This window comes from Pelodiscus sinensis, chromosome 27 (genome assembly GCF_052426305.1).
Source record: "Pelodiscus sinensis isolate ZL-2025 chromosome 27, ASM5242630v1, whole genome shotgun sequence".
Classification (NCBI taxonomy): Eukaryota; Metazoa; Chordata; order Testudines; family Trionychidae; genus Pelodiscus; species Pelodiscus sinensis.
In genome coordinates this window covers 17,170,153-17,190,053 of record NC_143078.1, presented here as the reverse complement: position 1 = coordinate 17,190,053, position 19,901 = coordinate 17,170,153, and the positions used below count along the sequence as shown (strand labels likewise).

The following is a 19,901-nucleotide window of genomic DNA, read 5'->3' as shown; positions in this document are numbered from 1 at the left end:
AGTGTTTGCAGAAGCCAGATCTCACCAATGATACAAAGGACAAGGAATACAAACCCCACGATATTCCTCAGAGACAGTCTGTTCAGCCTTCTGAAACTTGTCCCCCTGCACGTCGAGCAAAACGCATGAGAGCGGAGGTGAGAGAATATATAAATAATGGATACATTTTGGGCATTATCTTGATTTGAAAACCATAGTCTAATTGTAGTTGACTAGTCAGGATGGTATAAACCATTAACTTGAGGGATCTAATTTAGCTTTTTATTCACCGTAATATAACAGGTTGAGTGCTTCTGTTCATGGAGAGTTATTTGATACTCAAAGTTTCAACACTTATTATACAATCACAGTGCATTACTTTGAATTAAGTTAAACCAGTGGAGAGCAACCTAACAGGTGTGTGGCCCACGAAATACTTTGTTTACCATTGCCAATGCCACAGGATTTCCAGATTGCACTAGTTTCCATCCATGTAGGTTTTTTTCTGCCAGTATTGCTAAAGTGATATGCATGTAAAGCAAGGGCACATGAAGTGAGGTGCATGCTGATTGCACACAGTGCTGACTATGAGAACCCTCTGAATCTAATCCTAGTGCTGCTGTGATTTGATTGGCATACCCTGCAATTTCTCAGTTCAGTAGCGCAGATAACAAAACTATCCTATGCCAGGAGACCGTCTTTGTTATGACAGTCTTGTGGTCTACTCGCTAATCGAGGTTGCCCATTGCCTGGTTAAACTGGTTTGATTCTTGCTTACCTTGATGCGTCTTAATTTGGTAATTAAATAATGAAAGGTAAACCAACATAAGAATGGCCATACTGGGTCATATGAAGTGTCCATCTCGCTGAGTATCCTGTCTTCTGGCAGTGGCCAATGCCAGGTGCTCCAGACAGAATGAACAGAAATGGTAATCAAGTGGTCCATCCTGTGTCCCCCATTCCCATGTCTGACCTACAGAAACTAGGGACACCATTCCTGCCCATCATAGGTAGTGACCATTGATGGACCTAACCTCCATGAATTTATCTAATTCCTTTTTGAACCCTGTTAAAGTTCTAGTCTTCACAACATCTTCTGGCAGGAAGTTCCACAGGTCGACTTTGTGTTGTGTGAAGAAATACTTTTTGTTTGTTTTAAACCTGCTGCCTATTCATTTCATTTGGTGACTTCTAGTTCTTGTGTTATGAAATCAAGTAAATTATTTTTCCTTATTTACTTTCTCCACACCTACCATGATTTTATAGACCTCTAACGTGTCGTCCCCCCCCTAGTCTTTCTTTCCAAACTGAAAAGCCCAAGTCTTGTTAATCATTCCTCTAATTTTTATTACCCTTTTCTGAACCTTTTCCAATGCAGAGATCTTTTTTTGAGTTGAGGTGACCACATCTGCACATAGTATTCAAGAGGTGGGTGTACCATGCATTTATACGGAGACTGTAAGATAGTCTGTCTTATTCTCTATCCCTTTCTTAATTATTCCTAACATTAAAAATTCAGTAAGAGTTAAATGAGCATTAAACCAGTGCCACTCTCCTTGGACCCTGTCTATCCTATGCATTTAATCAAGCAGGGATTCCAATTTCCGAGTGCTTGATTTTGCAAGCGTAATGTTTGAATGTAATTTTTTAATGTAATTATAGTATATGTAGCACTAAATCTCAGTAAATAAAACATATTGAAAGAAAAAATTAAGAGCTAAGAAAACTGTGGTAACTACTTTAGGCCCTTCCTTTTACACTGTCAAATTGGGAAATTGGGTGAAAAAAGATCTACCTAAAGATTGTAGGAAGAATTAATTACAGGGGAATTAACATGAGTTGAATGTCTATAACAAGAGTAATTAATTATTCATTGATATAAAGAATACTAGGACTGGAAGGGACCTCGAGAGGTCATCGAGTCCAGTCCCCTGCCCTTGTGTCAGGACCAAGTACTGACTGGACCATCCCTGATGGACTTTATCTAACCTACTCTTAAATATCTCCAGAGATGGAGATTCCACAACCTCCCTGGGCAATTTATTCTGGTGTTTGACCACCCTGACAGTTAAGAACTTTTTCCTAATGTCCAACTTAAAACCTCCCTTCATCCTGTTTACCTCAGACCATTTCTCTAATTTGTCCAGGTCATTTTGAATGATGACCCTATCCTCCAGAGCAGTCGCAACCCCTCCCAGCTTGGTATCATCGGCAAACTTAATAAGCATACTTTCTAAACCAATATCTAAATTGTTGATGAAGATACTGGACATAGCCAGTCCCAAAACAGACCCCTGCGGAACCCCACTTGTTATACCTGTCCAGCAGAATTGAGAACCATTAATAACTACTCTCTGAGTATGGTTATCCAGCCAGTTATGCACCCACCTTATAGTAGCCCGATCTAACTTGTATTTGCCTCATTTATTGATAAGAATATCATGCGAGACTGTATCAAATGCCTTACTGAAGTCTAGGTATACCACATCCACTGCTTCTCTCTTATCCACAAAACTTGTTATCCTATCAAAGAAAGCTATCAGATTGGTTTGACATGATTTGTTCTTTACAAATCCATGCTGGCTGTTCCCTATCACCTTACTACCTTCCAAGTGTTTGCAGATGATTTCCTTAATTACTTGCTCCATTATCTTCCTAACTAACTGGTCTGTAGTTTCCTGGGTTGTTCTTGTTTCCCTCTTCATAGATGGGCACTATATTTGCCCATTTCCAGTCTCCTGGAATCTCTCCTGTCTTCCATGATTTTCCAAAGATGATAGAGAAGGTATCTGAGCCTTTAGCTATCATCTCCTTGAGTGTTCTAGGTGCATTTCATCAGGCCCTGGTGACTTGCAGGCATCTAACTTTTCTAAGTAATTTTTAATATGCACTTTTTAAAATTTTATCTTCTAAACCAGTGGTCCCCAATTCAGTGCCCGGGGGAGTCATGGCTCCCGCTGGGGCTTTTATGTGCGCCCGCCTAGTGACCAGGGGCGATGTGAGCTATTCTTGCGCCCCAGGTGCCCGGTGCATGTGTGGCCCCGGGTGCATGGTGCATGCTCGGTGCCGCCCTTCCCCTCCCCCCCCGGCGTGTGGCACATGCGCGGCCCTATCCCCAGGCGCCCGGCAGCCCCAACAGTTTGGGGACCACTGTTCTAAACCTACCCCCTTCCCACTAGCATTCGCTATGTTAGGCATTCCTTCAGACTTGTTGGTGAAGACCGAAACACAGATGTCATTAAGCATCTCTGCCATTTCCAAGTTTCGTTTTACTGTTTCACCCTCCTCGCTGAGCAGTGGGCCTACCCTGTCCTTGGTCGTCCTCTTGCTTCTAATGTATTTATAAAAAGTCTTCTTGTTTCCCTTTATTCCTGTAGCTAGTTTGAGCTCATTTTGTGCCTTTGCCTTTCTAATCTTGCCCCTGCATTTCTTTGTTGTTTGCCTATATTCATCCTTTGTATTCTTGGTAATGTCCCACTTTCTTGGTTAAGGTATTGTCAAGGTCCAGACTCCAGAAAAAATAATACAAAAACGATAACAGTAATGAAAATAAAGAGATGTTGCAGTCCATTTTGAAGCATCTGGCTGTCTGAATTTGGCCCATGGCCTGCCTTTTACTTCCCCTAGTCTAGGGCAAAAGCACCTGGCAAAAATAAAGTAAATAGCAGAGAAAATAGTAGCCTGTTATCTGATTACATTGTAAGCTTGTCGAGAGTTTGAATTACTGGCTTTAACTAATCTTTGATCTCAGTGTCAGGAGACCCAATAAAGAAAAAAAGCAAGTTGGCTGTACTAAATAGCTCTTATAAGATGTAAAAGATTTTTTTTTTAATAATTAGAAACCAATTGTTATTTAAACACAACTCTCAGGGAGTAAGCCCTAGAAATTAGAGCAGTGAAATATTACCTAGGTTTCCATTTTCCTAGACGAATGGCTATTCTCAAACTTTTTTTTGTCTGGCATATTTTAAAATATCTTGATTGATAATTAGAGAGACATAGTCGATGAATAATGTCTTTTATTGGACAAACTTCTGCTGCTGAGAGAGGCAAGCTTTGATATTTGGGTTTTCCAGTTCTCTGGGTGTGGGGGTCTGAACTAGGAGTTAGGTCTGCAGAGTCTGGAGATGCTGGTGTTCCCACAGTGCCATCAGAAGGCAGTCACAAACTACAGCCAGAATGCACTGGGGTGAGTAGGTGCAACAGGAAATACCACCCAAGGTAGCCAAAGTGCTAGTACCTGGCAGCTCTCTGATTGGCTAGATGTCCTGTTTTTCTCTGGAGGTTGCTCAGGACATTGACTAGTGCATAGGCTCCAGAGTTTGGTCTCCATATTTGTGACTCCATTTGTCACCTTGTCTCCTAGTCTCTGATTTCCATTCTAAGCCTGACTCTAACCCTCATTTCTGCCTCCTGGATTTGGGCTGGTACTGTCTGTGAACCTGGCCTGATTCTGACTCCAACTCTTGCTTACTGAACCTGGCTCTTATAATTGCTCTAAATCTTGCTTCGACACTACCATCTAGATCCAGACTTTTGCCCATGGGTACATGAGAATTAATTTAGATGTCCAACTTTTTAAAAATCTTTGGAGAGATGCCTATTTTTTCAGCAACCACATTTTTGAAAATGACTATACCATTTTTGCACAAACTTAAAGAAAATCCTGAGACTGATACTAACTAGGTATGGTAATAGTTCACCTTGATGGGTGAGGCTGATTGGTTACGGTTAACTGGTGGGGGTCGGAGCAGTCAGTGTAGAACTCCAGATTTGTTATTTTGTCCATAAGGCGGAGTCCATGTAGAATTCCTACCAATGCTACAAGAAGAATTGTAGATTCCTCCTGAGGGTCGAGATGATAGTCTGGACTTCTACATTGATTGCTTCCACAAATGTACACAGGCTGACATTGTGAACAAAAAACATCACGTGTGACAACCTCAACCATGCAGAATGCAATGCTATCCGCAGCCTTAAAAACAACTCTGATGCTATAATAAAAGAGGCTAACAAAGGGGGGGGTGCTGAAGTCCTCATGAATAGGTCAGAACTTACCAACATCACATTCTACAGGCTTCCTGCCTCTGATCCCACTGTGGACTACCAAAAGAAACTGCAACTGCTCAAACTTCCTGCTACAGCTCAGGTCCTGTAGTTGGTATCAGTCTCAGGATTTTCTTTTAAGTTTGTGCAAAAATGGTATAATCATTTTCAAAAATGTGGTTGCTGAAAAAACCCTGTAATGTAGATGTAGTCTCACTCACTCTCACCAGGCTGGGGTAGGTGGTTGGGGTGCAGGCTCTGGTGTGGGCCAAGGGCTTTGGAGTGTGGGAGGGGCTCTGGACTTAACCCAAGGCAGAGGGCTAACTCTGGGAAGGAGTTTGCGTGCAGGGGGATTCATGTCTGGTGCACGAGGTTGGGTGTAGGAGGAGATTCAGGGCTGGGACGGGTTCAGGAAGCAGGGTCTGGCAGGGCACCATTTAACTGAGATGGCTTCTACGTGCTGGAGTAGTAGGGTTAAGGCAGGCTTACTCCTGCCCTGGCCCTGGTCCAGGTCCACTCCTGAAAGCAGCTGGCATGTACAACTATGGCTCCATGTGCTGCCCCTCATCTACAGGCACTGACCCTGCAGCTTCTACTGGCTACAGTTGCCCATTATTGATCAATGAGAGCTGCAAGAGTGGTGTCTGCAGGCAAGGACAGCATTTGCTCTGCCTCTCTCAGGGGCTGCAGGGGCAAGCAGTAAAAGAAGTAACAGCAATCCCCCATGTATGTGTTGGGTCAGGAGATGAGAGTATAGGATGATGTGTGTTTGTGAGAATGACAGAGATACACACCCAGTGTGTGAGACAGACAGATTTGCATTGCCAGGCTCTCTCCATCACCTTTACTCATGGAGATAGGGTACAGAAGTGGGGGGAGGAGGGACACCCTGACATCAGCGTCCCCACCTCTTTTTCCTCCCACACCCTGCACACCGGTAGATCTCAGGGGCTCTAAGAGTAGCTCTTGAGCCCTCTCTGAACTGCGCGCCTGCGCAGTACATTTACATTAGATTTCCTCATTTGAGGAGCTGCTACTCACCAAGCAACAACACAGGTGAGTAGCTGCGAGGAATGGTGGGAGCTGGGAGGTCGGGAGGGCTGAAACACCCCAGCCAGCTGACTGTGGCTTTCAGCTGAAAGAGGCTGCCCCGCGCTCCAGCTGATCGGCGGCTTCTCTTCTGCTCCTGCCCACGTGGAGCTTGGTGCACCCTGGCTGAGCGCCATGGCCAGCTGGCCGGGCAGCTACTTCTCTTCCCTCCAGCCCGGCTGCTCTGCACTCAGCCCAGGGAGGCTGCGTCTAGCTCTAGCTGTGCTGGAGCAAGCTTCCCAGGCTGAGTGCAGGATCACTCTGATGGACTGTATACGACTAGCAATCTCAGACTACAACCCAGACTTCAAGACATTGGCAGATACTGTTCAGTCACAGGTGTCACACTGAGACTTTGTTATTGGAAGAAAACATATATACTTATCAATACTTGATTTTAGATTTACAAAATAGCAGAGAACAAAATGTATAATTGTAAATGCTTCATTTGACATTTAAATAGCATGAATTAAAAATAGACCATTTATTTCATAACTATAAACGTGATTTTAATTTTATATATTGCATAATTTAAAAATAAACTGTTTAACAGAGTGTATAAGGGCTGGAGATAGCAAGTGATGGACGGGAGAATAGAGAGGGCGGGGCTTCAAGGAAGGGGCGGGGCGGTAGATCTTTGCCTGTTCTGAGACTTAAAACGTGATCTTGGGTGTAAAAAGGTTGGAGACCACTGGTCTAAGGGTATGTCTACACTTGCAGCCTAATTCGAACTAGGGCTGCAAATGTCAGCATTCGGAATTGCAAATCAAGCCCAGGATTTAAATATTCCGCGCTTGATTTGCATCTTCCCGGTTGGGCGCCATTTTTTGAAATTTACAAGCCTGAAGTAACTGCCCACGTCTATACGCGGCAGTGAAACGGGCGTTCGAAATAAAGCTCTAGTTTGAACTACCTCTTGTTCCTCCTGCAATGAGGTTTAACAGGTAGTTCGAACTAGGGCTTTATTTCGAACGCCCATTTCACTGCCGCGTGTAGACGCGGGCAGTTACTTCGGGCTTGTAAATTTCAAAAAATGGCGCCCAACCGGGAAGATGCAAATCAAGCACGGAATATTTAAATCCTGGGCTTGATTTGCAATTCCAAATGCCGACATTTGCAGCCCTAGTTCGAATTAGGCTGCAAGTGTAGACATACCCTAAGGTACTGCAAGTCTGCTCATTGTTTTTAAAGCTACAGGCTAACACGACTACCCCTCTAAGTCATTCTGTTAAAAGTTAGTTGTTTGCAGTTGTTGAATTACTTACGTATCCACCTAATGGTAGGTCCACCAAGCCCACATTTTTCTCATTGTTCTTTCAGATTCAGACTAACACGGCTACTCCTCTGATTCTTGCTTCCATTATTCTCTTTGCGCCTAAGATTTGCTCATGTCTCTAGCCTTATACATCCATATATCTATAGTAGCCACCTCCTGCAGGAAATACCTCAGATTCACAGTGATGCTCAATAATGATCAGTACAGGCTTCTGGCCTTTGGACTCCATGGCACTGAGAGTGTTCATGAAATGCATGCAAAAGCAACACTGTTGGATAGCTTGTTGTGACTGGTCTCCTGTTGGAAGTACAGCACCCCCATGTTAAACTTTTATCCTTGAGTCTTGTCTATCATCTTATTCACACAATACATTTGTATATCTTTTCCCCCAGCCCACGTTTTCTTGTCTAAGGGAAGTCAGATTACAAGCTTCAGATTACTAAAACACTTCTTCTCTTAATAGGACATAGTTACTGAATGCCTCCCAGATAAACTGTAGCTTGTCCTCTAAGCCCAATGCCATTAGCCTTGTTCTCTTGTTGTTCATTTAAGTGGATTGAGATTTTCTATCCAAAAGCGGGTTTTGGATTTATTAGTGTCATTATTCCCCAGGCTGTTAGTGCTTTCTTTCCAGGTCCAATGCCACCTCCAAGGCCTGCCATAGATATGCATTCATTATGGAGACGTGAGGAGCTTTTACTTGAATCTCAGTCCATCTTTCCATGCAGCTTTGCTTGCTCCATGTGGTATGAGGTTGGAGGCCTGTTTCAGTAGAGCAGTCCTGTAGTCTTTCAGATGTTAGCCACCTTGATCCTCCTGAGAGTGGAGATCTGCAGGGTTAAGGAGTATTACTTATAGTGTGAGTGTGTCCAATATGTTGTTGATTCAGGTGATAGCATAACATAGCTTGAGGCAGAGGCAACATAGTCGACAAGAGTCAGCTTTTCAGAAGATTCTGGTCTTGTTTTAAATGTGGGTCTGTCCTATGATCTTTTTAAACAGGTAACTAACTCTTCTGATCAACTTAACTTGTAATGAACAGTATCTGGGCTACAGATATAACATTCAGAACCAGAGAGTTGAGGTTTGAGTAAGAGGTTCAATTACTGAATGTGACAATTTATTTTTTAAGGCTACTAATATTAAAATGGAGTCAGATGAAACCACAGAAGCCAAAACTCATAATTTGAGGCGCCGGATGGGATGTATATCTGCAAATGGTAAGTGTGTATATGTGGGCTAAAACAAATTGTGAATGTGAAGCTGCTTTTTACGACAGATTAGAAGATTTACCCAGCATTGCCTGGGTCCTTAACTCAATTTTTGTGTTTTTGGGAAATAAAATCAAATGAAGCTTGTACATTTTCAATCATTGTTCTGGGGTGGGCTGGAGATGAGGGGTTCAGGATGCCCTCTGCCCAGGGACAGAGGAATGTCCCATTCCCCTCTCACTACAGCAGCTTGGGGCCAGGTGAGAAGAGCCTGTCCATGGCCACTGCAGCTCCAGTGGGCACAGCTGGGGGAGGAGTGCATGCCCCCCAGCTGGGGCAGTTCCAGGTTCGTCTGTTTCCCTGCACTCCCCAGCCACAGTAAGGAATGCAGTAAACTCTGTACTGTCCTTTCCTCCCAGATGAAGGGCAACAGCAACCAATGTCCCCATATATGAATCGGGGGGCTTCCTGAGGGGTGGAAGGAAACAGAGAGACTCAGATATGTAGTAGGTGTTAAGCAAGTGTAAAACAGTGTTGCAAATGGAGCTGGAGAAAGTATTTTCAGAATGATTTTTTCCCCCCCCAAATTCAGCATTGTAAAAAACGGATTTTTTTTATAATTATTTTAGACTCCTAGAAATAATCTTTTTATAAAAATTAAAACTTTTTAAACCCTCTACTTGGACTTTCAGAAAGCCTTTGGCAAGGTCCTTATCTAAAGACTCTTGAGCAAATCAGTGATCATTAACTAAGAGGAAAAGTTCTCTTGTGAATCAGTAACTGGTTAAAAGACTGGAAAGAAAGGATAGGAATAAATAGTCAATTTTCAGAATGGAGAGCGGTAAATAGCAGGGTCCCACAGAGATGTGTACTGGGGCCATTGCTGCTGAACTTATTCATAAATTATCTGGAAAACCATCTGCAAAGTTTGCCACCTCACTGGATATTGGGATCAATTGATAATTACCTTGTTCTGTTCATTCCATTTGAAGAATCTCTGGCATCGGCCACTGTCGGAAAACAGGATGCTGGGCTAGATGGATCAATTGTCCAACCAGTATGGCTGTTCTTACCTTCATCAGTGTTTCACGGTGTTTATTTGTTTTGGTGGAGAAGGCATGCGTTTTTGTAGGGAGAAGACAATAGTTCAAGGAGAACAGTGGATTTGTTTAAGGATAAACAGAGGCTAGACAGTAGAGACTGAGTATGGGTGATGTTCCTTGAAAGAGCTCACAGTGCAGCTAGGCAGTTTCAGTATTTTGGATAGCAATAGGCTCCATTACTAGAATTAGTCTGATAATGACTAATTTGTGTATGAGCAGCCTGGGTTCATTAGCATCTGGAGCAGAGATTTCTCATCAGGCAATGCTTCTCTGTTTTTGGTATCCCATAGTTCAGCGCAGTTCCTGCTTTGGAAGAGCTGTTCTTCATTCTGTATACCTGTGGTCACCAACCCGTCGATCACTGCCCCCCACCCCCAAGATTAACGCTGTACTGATACTACCTCCAGGGACTACAGAGGTAGCGCAGGCTTCCTGCAGGGAGGGGGGGAATTCTGCAGCTGTGCACCAGGTCCCGGAAGTGTGCGGGCTGCTCTCCCCTCCCTCCCTCCTACCCCCCAACAGCTGGCGCGGAACCTAAAACACCAGTCCATCGTGCACTGGGGAGTTTGTTCCCATGCTGCCTTCCTGCACGCTGGGGAGGGGCTGGGGGTCTGGGACTGTGCCGGCTCCAGCTGCTCAGGTGGCGTGTGCTGCCATTGGGAGCGGAGGAGCAAGGTGTGTGCTGCCCGAGCTGTTGGGGCTGGCACGGTCTAGGACTCCTCCTCTCTTTCTCCTCCCCCCTTCCCCTGCCCCTGCCCCCATTGGCACTCTGTCCCAGCACCCTGTCCCCTGCTCCCAGCAGCACAGTTGGGGCCACATTAGTGAGGTTTGGAGGGGTTGTGGTTTAGTATCTCATTTCTGTAGCCACGACTGATTTTTCTGTGGGTCAGTGACCCCTGATTCAAAACAGGTTCCCTGCCCCTCTCATAAAGACAATACTGAAATCTTTTGTATTTGACATAATACTTTATTTAAAAATGAAGCCTGGACAACAAGTCCCCAGTTGGGGCTAAGCTCTCATCTGGCCACAGCATCATAACAGTCTTGTACTTCCCACGCCAACCTCAAATCTGAGCCTATGTCCTGGAACTGGACCCCCTGTCCTGAGCCTCTCACATCCCCAAACTCCTGCACTCCCACATCCTCAGTCTTCTGCCACAACACTCCTCCACCATTCATGCTCTGCAAATCTGTGTCGTGAGCCCATCATACACCCAACCTCCCTGCCCTGAGCCCCTCACGCACCCCAACCCAAACTACTGCACCCTCATATCCACAAGCCTGTGGCTTGCTCAGTACCCCAACCCTCCACCTGAGTCCAACACTCCCCAGCCTGGAGCCCCCTCCCTGAGCCAGCATCCTCTTCTCCACATCCTCCTGCATCCAGATTCCCTCCCAGAGGTTGCACCTCTCACCCTTTCCCACATCTAAATCCCTCATTGACACCCCAGAGCCCGCACCTCCTGTCTCAACCCAGTGAGGGTACAGCTAGACTGCAGGAGTTTTTCTGGCAAACGCGCTCTTTAGGCAGCCCCTGTATTCCTCGTTCCACAAGGAATGAGGGGGCTTCCAAAAGAAGGGGGGTTTTCTGACATTTGGCCTAGTCAAAACGGGCCAAATGTTGGAAAAATTTCTTCCAACAGAAAGATTAAAAAAAAAGAGGCAGTGTAGCCATACCCCAAATCTACAGTGTTCTAGATACACAATTTGTATCTGCATCAGCATCCATATTTGCAAAAATGAGCTGCACATGTTTACATGACGGATGCAGATATCTGTGGCTAGAAAGTGGCTATCTGTGGATTTGCAGGGCTCTACTTACAGGGAACGCACTATTTTAAATTCTGCATTTTTTTTATTTACCAAAATAATAATAATTATTTTGGTAACTTATTTCAAAACACTTGTCAGCAAGTTACAATACAGACATACACAAACTTCCCAAGGATTATAGAGTTAAAAGCCTTCCTAGAACAGCCCAGTTTGGTTTCTCCCTCTCCCCACTGCCCCCCCCCCCCCCCCCCAAAGCCCTGTCAGGAAGCCAGGCATTTACATCCCCTTTCCACCTGAGCCTAGCCATGTCCACCTCTTAAGACCAGATATTTACACCCCTTCAACTCAAAGTCCAGCTGCGTCTCTTCATCCCATCACCCAGATAGTCACATACTCTACCCTCTTAGGCTATGTCTAGACTGCAGGCTTCTTTCGAAAGAGGCTCTTTCGAAAGATCGCGTCTAGACTGCAGGCGGATCTTTCGAAAGAGCAATCTGCTTTTTCGAAAGAGAGCACCCAGCGAGTCTGGATGCTCTCTTTCGAGGAAGCCCTATTTACATTGAAGAACGCCTTCTTTCAAAAGAGGAACTTTCGAAAGAAGGCGTTCTTCCTCGTGAAATGAGGTTTACCGCCATCAAAAGAAAAGCCGCGTTCTTTCGAAATAATTTTGAAAGAACGCGGCTTGAGTCTGGACGCAGGGGAAGTTTTTTCGGGAAAAGGCTACTTTTCCCGAAAAAACCCCTGAGTCTGGACACAGCCCTAGAGCCCAAGGACCCAGAGGGAGAAGCAACTTGATCTTAGACTTGGATGGAGTTTTTCTTCCTTTAGGCATGCTGGGGACTGCAGCTGCTGGGAGTCCCCCAGCTCCGCCTTCCATTCCTCAGATCTTGTCTTGTGTTTTGAGCTGGGTTGTGCCCGATTGAGTAGCCTCTGCTGTAGTCAACTTCTCTTGAGCCCATTTCTGTGGAGGAAGAAGGCAATTATGTGCACAGAACATTAATTTCTGCAAAATTCAGCATTATGCAGTGGCACAGAATTCCTTCAGAGATAATGTGCCTAAGACCAGAGATCTCTTGCAAACAGTGTTCCTTGAATACTTTCAGTCCTTGTGCAGGTACAATTTTCTTATGTGCAACACCAATATTGAGGTTGTATGTGGATGTGCAAACAAAAACAAAAAACCTAGATATAAATGTATATTTTAAACAGATCACAGACATGGAAGAAGAATAAAATATTAAAACATTAGCAAGGAGCAATGTTTAAGATGTTAATTTTATTTTTATTTGATTTCATGTTAACTAAACAGTACACTTGGAGTCCATGTATTTTATCATCCTAACAACTCAAGCTTGTAAATACACTAAAATGAGGCTTACTGAAAACAGGTATATAAATAAACCAAGGACTTTTGCCATTCACAAATCCCTGTCTTGCATGCAGTAAATAAGATCTTGAACCACAGAAGGTCTGTTTCTCCCTCATAGGCCACATGACCTCATGTACCTATGTAAACCATTTTCCAGACTTCATTCCCTTTGAATACAGGGTTGCCTTTGAGCTGTTTACTCACTAGACAAAAAAATTAATACTATAATACCAGTTCCAACCAAAGTCACTGCTGCTTTCTTACAGTATGTATGAAAAACAAATATGCTCAATAGATCTTTTCCTTCTGTCCACACCCTATGCAAGTATAATCACTGATGCATCCCTTATAGGAGGGGGATGCCTATATGGACAGTCAGATATTGCAAGGCACATCAACTTAGGAGATCCTGATGTAGATGAGAGTTAAGAGGTAAGGGCAGTCTGCCTACCCTGCAGTTCATTGCTGCCAGATGTCAGACAATGTGGCAACCATCTTCTATTTAAACCATCTTCTATTTAAACCCCCCTTGTGGGTTCCTGTACCAGCTGCTCCAAGAAGTAGTTATTTAAGGTAGAGAAATGTTGTCTGCATTTCGTCCTGAGGTGACATGTGCCCAGTCAATATGGGGATAACTGAAATCCCCCTACTATTATTGAGTGTTTTATTTTGATAGCTTCTCTAATCTCCTTTAGCAATCTCTAAGCTCCCTGATAAGCAAAAGCTTATAGGTTAATGCTATAGATTACACACATTTCCCTACCCCTCCCATAACTAGTAAATTTTTTAGCAGGTTGGCCAGCAGGCTGGCTCAGTTCTGGCTCACACCAGATGTGGGACCTACCCCTGCTGTGACCGCATTTAAAGTATATTATGAGCCAGGTGGGCAGCAGCCTAGGGCAACAAGCAGCTGGTCTGCAAGAGGAGCTGATCTTTAAACTGGCTCCCCTCGCGGACTAGCTCCTGCCGGGCACCCCGTGCTGCTGCTGGCCCCACCCCCAGGGACTATAGAATAGTCAACTAACTGATAAGAATTCATGAGGTTATTTAATAGTTCATATTGCACAACCTTCACAAAACCTGACCCCCAGTGGCAGTCTCTGTGCAGACATCTAAAGATGAGTTGCTGTATTTCATGGTAAAGTTGCTCATAGAATTTTATGGATTTGTCTGCAGCATTCTTGGCAGTAGCATAGCCACTGTAATAGCCATATCTCAATAGCAACAGATGAACTCCTAAAAAGAGCCCCTCTAAATACACATAGCAATATGGTGATGCATGCTACATAGACTGCAAAATACTTTTAAACTCAATTTGTAATAGTCTATTTTTTTGTACTGTATCAGAGAAGGAAATGCCTGGCACAGTGAAACGAGAGCCTGCTGAGAAAAGAGAACAACGAGACTTTGAGAAAGAGAAGTCAAAAAGGCGCTCTAAAAAAAGCACAAATGCAGTGAGTACTCCCTGCCCTTCTGGCAGTTCATTCTGATTGCAGATCATCCTGGGTTCGTGGTGTAGTATAGATAGTGGGAATGGGAGTTTCCTGAATTACTCATCCAAGTCGTAGGAATAGTGTCTGTGCCTGTTGGAACATCAGGACATCATGTCATAAGAAGGAAAATATTTAAGTAACTTTCACTGTTTTATCAGAAATAATTTCTATCCTTCCCTATACTACTGCCTTAATATAGCAACTATGGTAGAACAGTCAATAGAAACACAGTTTTTCTCAGGGTTTCCTTCCTTTGGATGTGGGTTGGTTGATCTGCCGATCCTTTCCCTTGGTATGCCTACCAGATAGAAGGAAAGTGTTATAAGAGTTTTGGCACTCAGCTTTCCAGTGGTCCCATTATTGCTTTGTTTGAACTATAACCCGGATCCTCTTCCTGGTTCAATGTAACAGATACTTCTAAAAAGCAAAGGAAAGGGAAACTTGCCTGTGGAGAAGACACTATACCGGCCCTTTGAGTCCTCCTCAATGCCAGAATCGTTCTCATACCTGTACCTTCATATTAGGCAGGAGGGGAAGAATGCACAGGTACTGGGAGGCAGGATTGCATCAGACCCCATTGGCATAAAATAAAGGGCACTGGGAGTCATAGTCTGTTCTCTTTTGTCGTGCAATAGTATTGCTGTTATATCCTATTTAACCAGTGACTTTTTTTTCTCCTACCTCAAGCTAAATTCCTGCTTCTGTTCACCAGACTCCATTTACCTTCTCCTTTACCTCCAAAAACCTCTCCCCCTATTCTCCTTCAGGTGCTCCTGTGAATCTTCAGCATACCTGCTTCTTCTTCTGTGGATCTCCTAGCTGATGGGGTGGAGTTCTCATGGCAACTCATTGAAGTCCTGCCCCATCAAAAACAAATGGCTATGCTTACAAACCTAGTACCTTCTTGGTGAAGGGCTCAGGTCCAATCCATTAACTGAGGAAGAAGGCGGATGCTCTCATAACCAGAGTTCCCATTTTCTGGTGCTCCAGGCGATTGGCCTCATGATGTTGAAATGTCAGTGAACAGAGTAGTCTGAATGTAAAGAGCAGGGGATCCCTCCAGTATTAAGAATCAAATTGTGTCCCTTTATTTAGCAAAACAGATTGGCAAGGCTTCAACGCTTTTGGTGATATTTCCTTAATTTCAAAGGGATTTCAGTTAAATTCTACTGCAAAGGAGAACAAAGTGAATGTTCGCTGTCTGTTCTTTTACAGAAAAATAAATACTGGTAAATGTGACAAATGACTTAGTTACCAAAATTATCTCTTGGCATGAACTGCTTAAAGCACTTAAATTCCCACTTTGGTCATTTCTTGTTACAGGTGGATTTGTATGTATGTCTCTTATGTGGCAGTGGTAATGATGAAGACCGTCTCCTGTTGTGTGATGGCTGTGATGACAGTTACCATACTTTTTGTTTAATTCCACCCCTTCATGATGTTCCCAAAGGGGACTGGAGGTGTCCCCAGTGTTTGGCTCAGGTAAACTGAGACATATTAGGCTGAAATGTTTCTGTTCTCATCTGGCTTCTAATGATCAGAAGTTCAGAACAGCAGGTTATTATAATGAAAATAATTGTGTAAAATGGGTAGTAGAAGATGACACTGAAACAAAGACTGGGTACATTTCACATTGTTAGATATTGCAAAATAGGTTGGGTCCCAAATTTGATATACTTTAGTATTAAATCTACAGAAAAAGAATGCTGTGGATTTTAGATAGCTTTTTACCAGGGCTGTCAATTAACGTGTGTTAACGCCTGCGATTAATGCAGGGCAGAATTAACGCGTTAATTTTTTTTAATGTGTGTTAATCACAGGTGTTTCCGCTGTGCTGCCCTGTTGAAATGCTGCCCTGGCATTTCAAAGGGGCAGTGCAAAGCTGAGCTGGGATCAGCTGGAGTCCCCATCTCTCCCTGGCTCCATGCAACACTACCCCTTTGAAATACCACTGCCGCTTTTCAAAGGGGCAGCGCTGCATGGAGCCTGGGATTAGCTGTGTGGCACTGCCCCTTTGAAACGCCGCCGCAGCATTGCAAAGGGGCTCCACTCAGCATTGCCCCTTTGAAATGCCACAGCGATGTTTCAAAGGGGACAGTGCTGCATGGAGCCTGGCGTCAGCTGGGGATTCCAGCTGATCCCGGGTTCTCGCAGCACTGTCCCTATGAAACACCAGCAGCGCTGCATAGCTGACCCTGGGCTCTGCTCACGCTGCCCCTTTGAAAGCTGCTGTGGCGTTTCAAGGAGCAGCGCTGCACATTGCCCAGTGTCTGCAGAGGAGTCTCGCACTACCCCTGTGAAAGCTACTGTTGCGTTTCAAAGGGGCAGCGCTGCACGTCAGCTGGGGACTCCAGCTGATGCTGGGCTCCCACGACACTACCCCTTTGAAACGCTGCATCGGCATTTCAAAGGGGGCAGCGCAACACGGAGTCCCGGGTCAGCTGGAGTCTTATTATTTAAAATCATGATTAATCGCAATGCATTTTTTTTTAATCTCTTGACAGCCCTACTTTTTACATAATGGACTTTTACCATTATGTCATTGATGTTTTCAGTGTTACCTTGTTTGTGGTGTTTTCTGCTGTTTGCTGTAGTCTAACTATGTAGATCTCATCAGTGATTGATTCTGATTTGCAAAAAAAAAAAAAATGTGGTCTGAAGTGATAGGCATTATGGATTCTATTTCTGACTCTTTCACTGGTCGCTTTCGTGATCCTGGGTGAGTCATTTTAATGAACTGTCACGGTTTCCCCCCAAAAAAGCAAAGAGTAATCCAGTGTCACCTTAGAGACTAACAAAACTATATATAGTATCATGAGCTTTCATGGGCAAAACCCACTTCAGATGAGTTTGAGTGGAGGGAGGGGGGAAAACACATTTTCCCCTGTTTGTTAAATGGAGATAATACTGATCCATCTTTGTAAAGTACTATGAAGTCTGTTTGCAAAGCATTAAAGTGCAAAACGTCCTATTTTTAACTCATTGGTAGAAATAACTATATTTCAATTTCAGGAGTGTAATAAACCACAGGAAGCATTTGGTTTTGAACAAGCAGCAAGAGACTACACACTACGCACATTTGGAGAAATGGCCGATGCATTCAAGTCAGACTATTTTAATATGCCAGTTCATGTACGTTCATGTGATTACTGTAATGTTACAATACAGCTTTTGGTTTTTGTGATTGGGTTGATTAAGAATCCTGAGTTTTTAATGTGAACAAATCCAGATGAGAAATCTCTTATTTAAATATTACGTTAGTTTTTAAAGGTTTGTATTCTTTGTTAGTATTTGGTTTCTGTCCACACATTTCTGGTTTCCGCCACTTCCAAAAGTAGATTCTTCCTTAAATTCCTGCTCCAAATGACACTCATTACAGATTGCCAGATGGAACATTTGATGCAGTTTTGTGAGCATTATAATACCAACATTTTGCTGTATTGGTTTAATTTTACATAATTGCACTAATAAATAACTTTTAGTATGAGGCTGACAAAGTAACTGTTAACTGAGGGTGTGAGGTAGCAGGCTAGAGAGAGAGTGCACACTCGATGTGATCACTGGTGATCAGATAAGTTTGTGGTGCTTGCTAAAGTCCTTGTGACATGATAGGAAAATATTTGAAGCTTTCTAAACTTCCTTCTTCGGTTTGCCTCTTCTACATGTATCACATGTTTGTTACATTTTGTTGCTTATGGATGTACAGTACCATAGGAAATGCAACCTTCTGTGTGGTCTGATATTGTGTGTCTCATTTCATACCCAGATGGTTCCCACGGAGCTGGTTGAAAAAGAATTTTGGCGACTCGTGAGCACAATTGAAGAGGATGTCACAGTGGAATATGGAGCTGATATTGCTTCAAAGGAGTTTGGCAGTGGCTTTCCAGTTAGGGATAGGAAAATTAAACTTAGGCCGGAAGAAGAGGTAAGTCTCAGTATCTTTTCTAAGTGCATACTTGCATTTCATGGTTTTCCAAAATACAAGTCTTGTGTTGAATGATTTTTCAGTTTAAAGAGACTTAATCTAATTCTATATTCCTGCTATATGCATGACTGGCTTGGTTTTGACTAAAGGAAATGGTATTGTAGTCTTGGAGATATAAAAGTCTAGTTATATATAATTTTATAATGACATATGCATTTGAGGCTTAGTCTGCACTGGGAATTTAGGTTAAACTTAGCTGCCTTAGTTTGATTTTTCTAAATGGTGAGTCTACACACCAAACTCGATCCATTGACTTTAAGGGCCGTTAAAGTCTATTTCTGTACTCCTGCTTTTCACAAGAAGTAATGCTAAATTTGACCTTGCGTGGTTGACTTTACAGTAGTGCAAACACAGCACTTTGAACCACTCTGACTCAGACTATATGTATTTTAGCGGACAGTACAACCTGCATGTATTCTATTAGTCATTGGGGGAAGCACGATCCAATTTCCTGTGTATTGAAGCAATCAAACTATAGAACAGAACAGGGAATTAGACACAGAAGCCCTCCGTGAGGTGTTCCGCGAGAGCGGTCATCCCCTCTTTGCAACCCGGCGTAACCGCAAGTGTCACCTTTTTTGCTCCAGAGCAGGCCAAAAAAGGACATGGGGAACCTAAGGCGCAGGGACCAGATGTGGTCCCTGGCTTGCCTGGATCTGGTCCCTGAGGCTCAGGGCTACTCCCCGTCCAGCATTGGGGAACCCCCTGCTGGCACGCTAGTCTCTACTACCTTGTACTCGACTGATTTTTGTGTGGGTCAGCAGCCCTGACCCAAAAAAGGTTCTCCACCCTTACCCTAGCAGTGCCTTCCTTATGACATGGAAAGCACCACTTCTGTATGTTTCTCCACCATTACCCTCATTTCCCAGGTGATCCAAGCATGAGTCAGATTGATAGTGCCCTCGTTGTTGAGACAAACTTGGTACCCGTACCTCAACCAACTAGCTTGTCTGCAACCCTCATACATTCCCACAGTGCTACAATCTCCTCTCTCAGTACTACAGCTGCACACTCCACCCTGATCTAACAACTCTCCACCTCAAGGCTTGGCTCCTTCGTGGCTCCATGATGCCGAAACTTCCTGTTCAGACGAAGTGTAACAGATACTAATAAATAGTTGATGACCTTCCACCAGGAGGATTTACATCTGTAAGTGGAAGAGATTCTCTTTATGGGTGCAACAGACACACACTAACTCACCCTCCAGTAATCAGTCATACTGGATTACTTCCTTGAACTAAAATAATCAGGATTGTGGCTTAGTTCAACAGAAGTTCATGTAGCTGTGATTGCAATGTTTCATGAACCCCTAGATGGGATTTCCATCTTTTCACACCAGATTAATCAAACATTTTCTAACCGGTCTTCAAAACACTTTCCCTACAATTAGATTTCCTCCTTCCTTGTGGGATCATAATCACATCCTAAAAAGCTTCGTGAGACTTCCCTTTGACCAATTGGCCATATGCTTCTACACATTTATGAAGGTAGCTTTTCTCGTAGCAGTCACATCGAATAGATGTTTTGGAGAAATAGCAGCTCTGATGGCAGACACTCCCTACACAGTTTTCAGCAAG

General features: G+C 43.7%; 1 protein-coding gene across 7 annotated transcripts in view; it reads left to right on the top strand.

The window, feature by feature from the left end:
- KDM5B (lysine demethylase 5B) overlaps positions 1-19,901 on the top strand; it is a 145,167-nt gene that overhangs the window by 50,044 nt on the left and 75,222 nt on the right. For 6 of the 7 annotated variants that reach the window (XM_075909915.2, XM_075909913.2, XM_075909918.2 and 3 more), the window contains 6 exons: positions 3-137; positions 8,523-8,610; positions 14,194-14,300; positions 15,663-15,821; positions 17,352-17,471; positions 18,106-18,264. In XM_075909915.2, coding sequence (XP_075766030.1) covers positions 3-137; positions 8,523-8,610; positions 14,194-14,300; positions 15,663-15,821; positions 17,352-17,471; positions 18,106-18,264 — 768 coding nt within the window. The remainder of the gene's footprint in view (positions 1-2; positions 138-8,522; positions 8,611-14,193; positions 14,301-15,662; positions 15,822-17,351; positions 17,472-18,105; positions 18,265-19,901) is intronic. The other variant, XM_075909916.2, reaches the window with a different exon arrangement.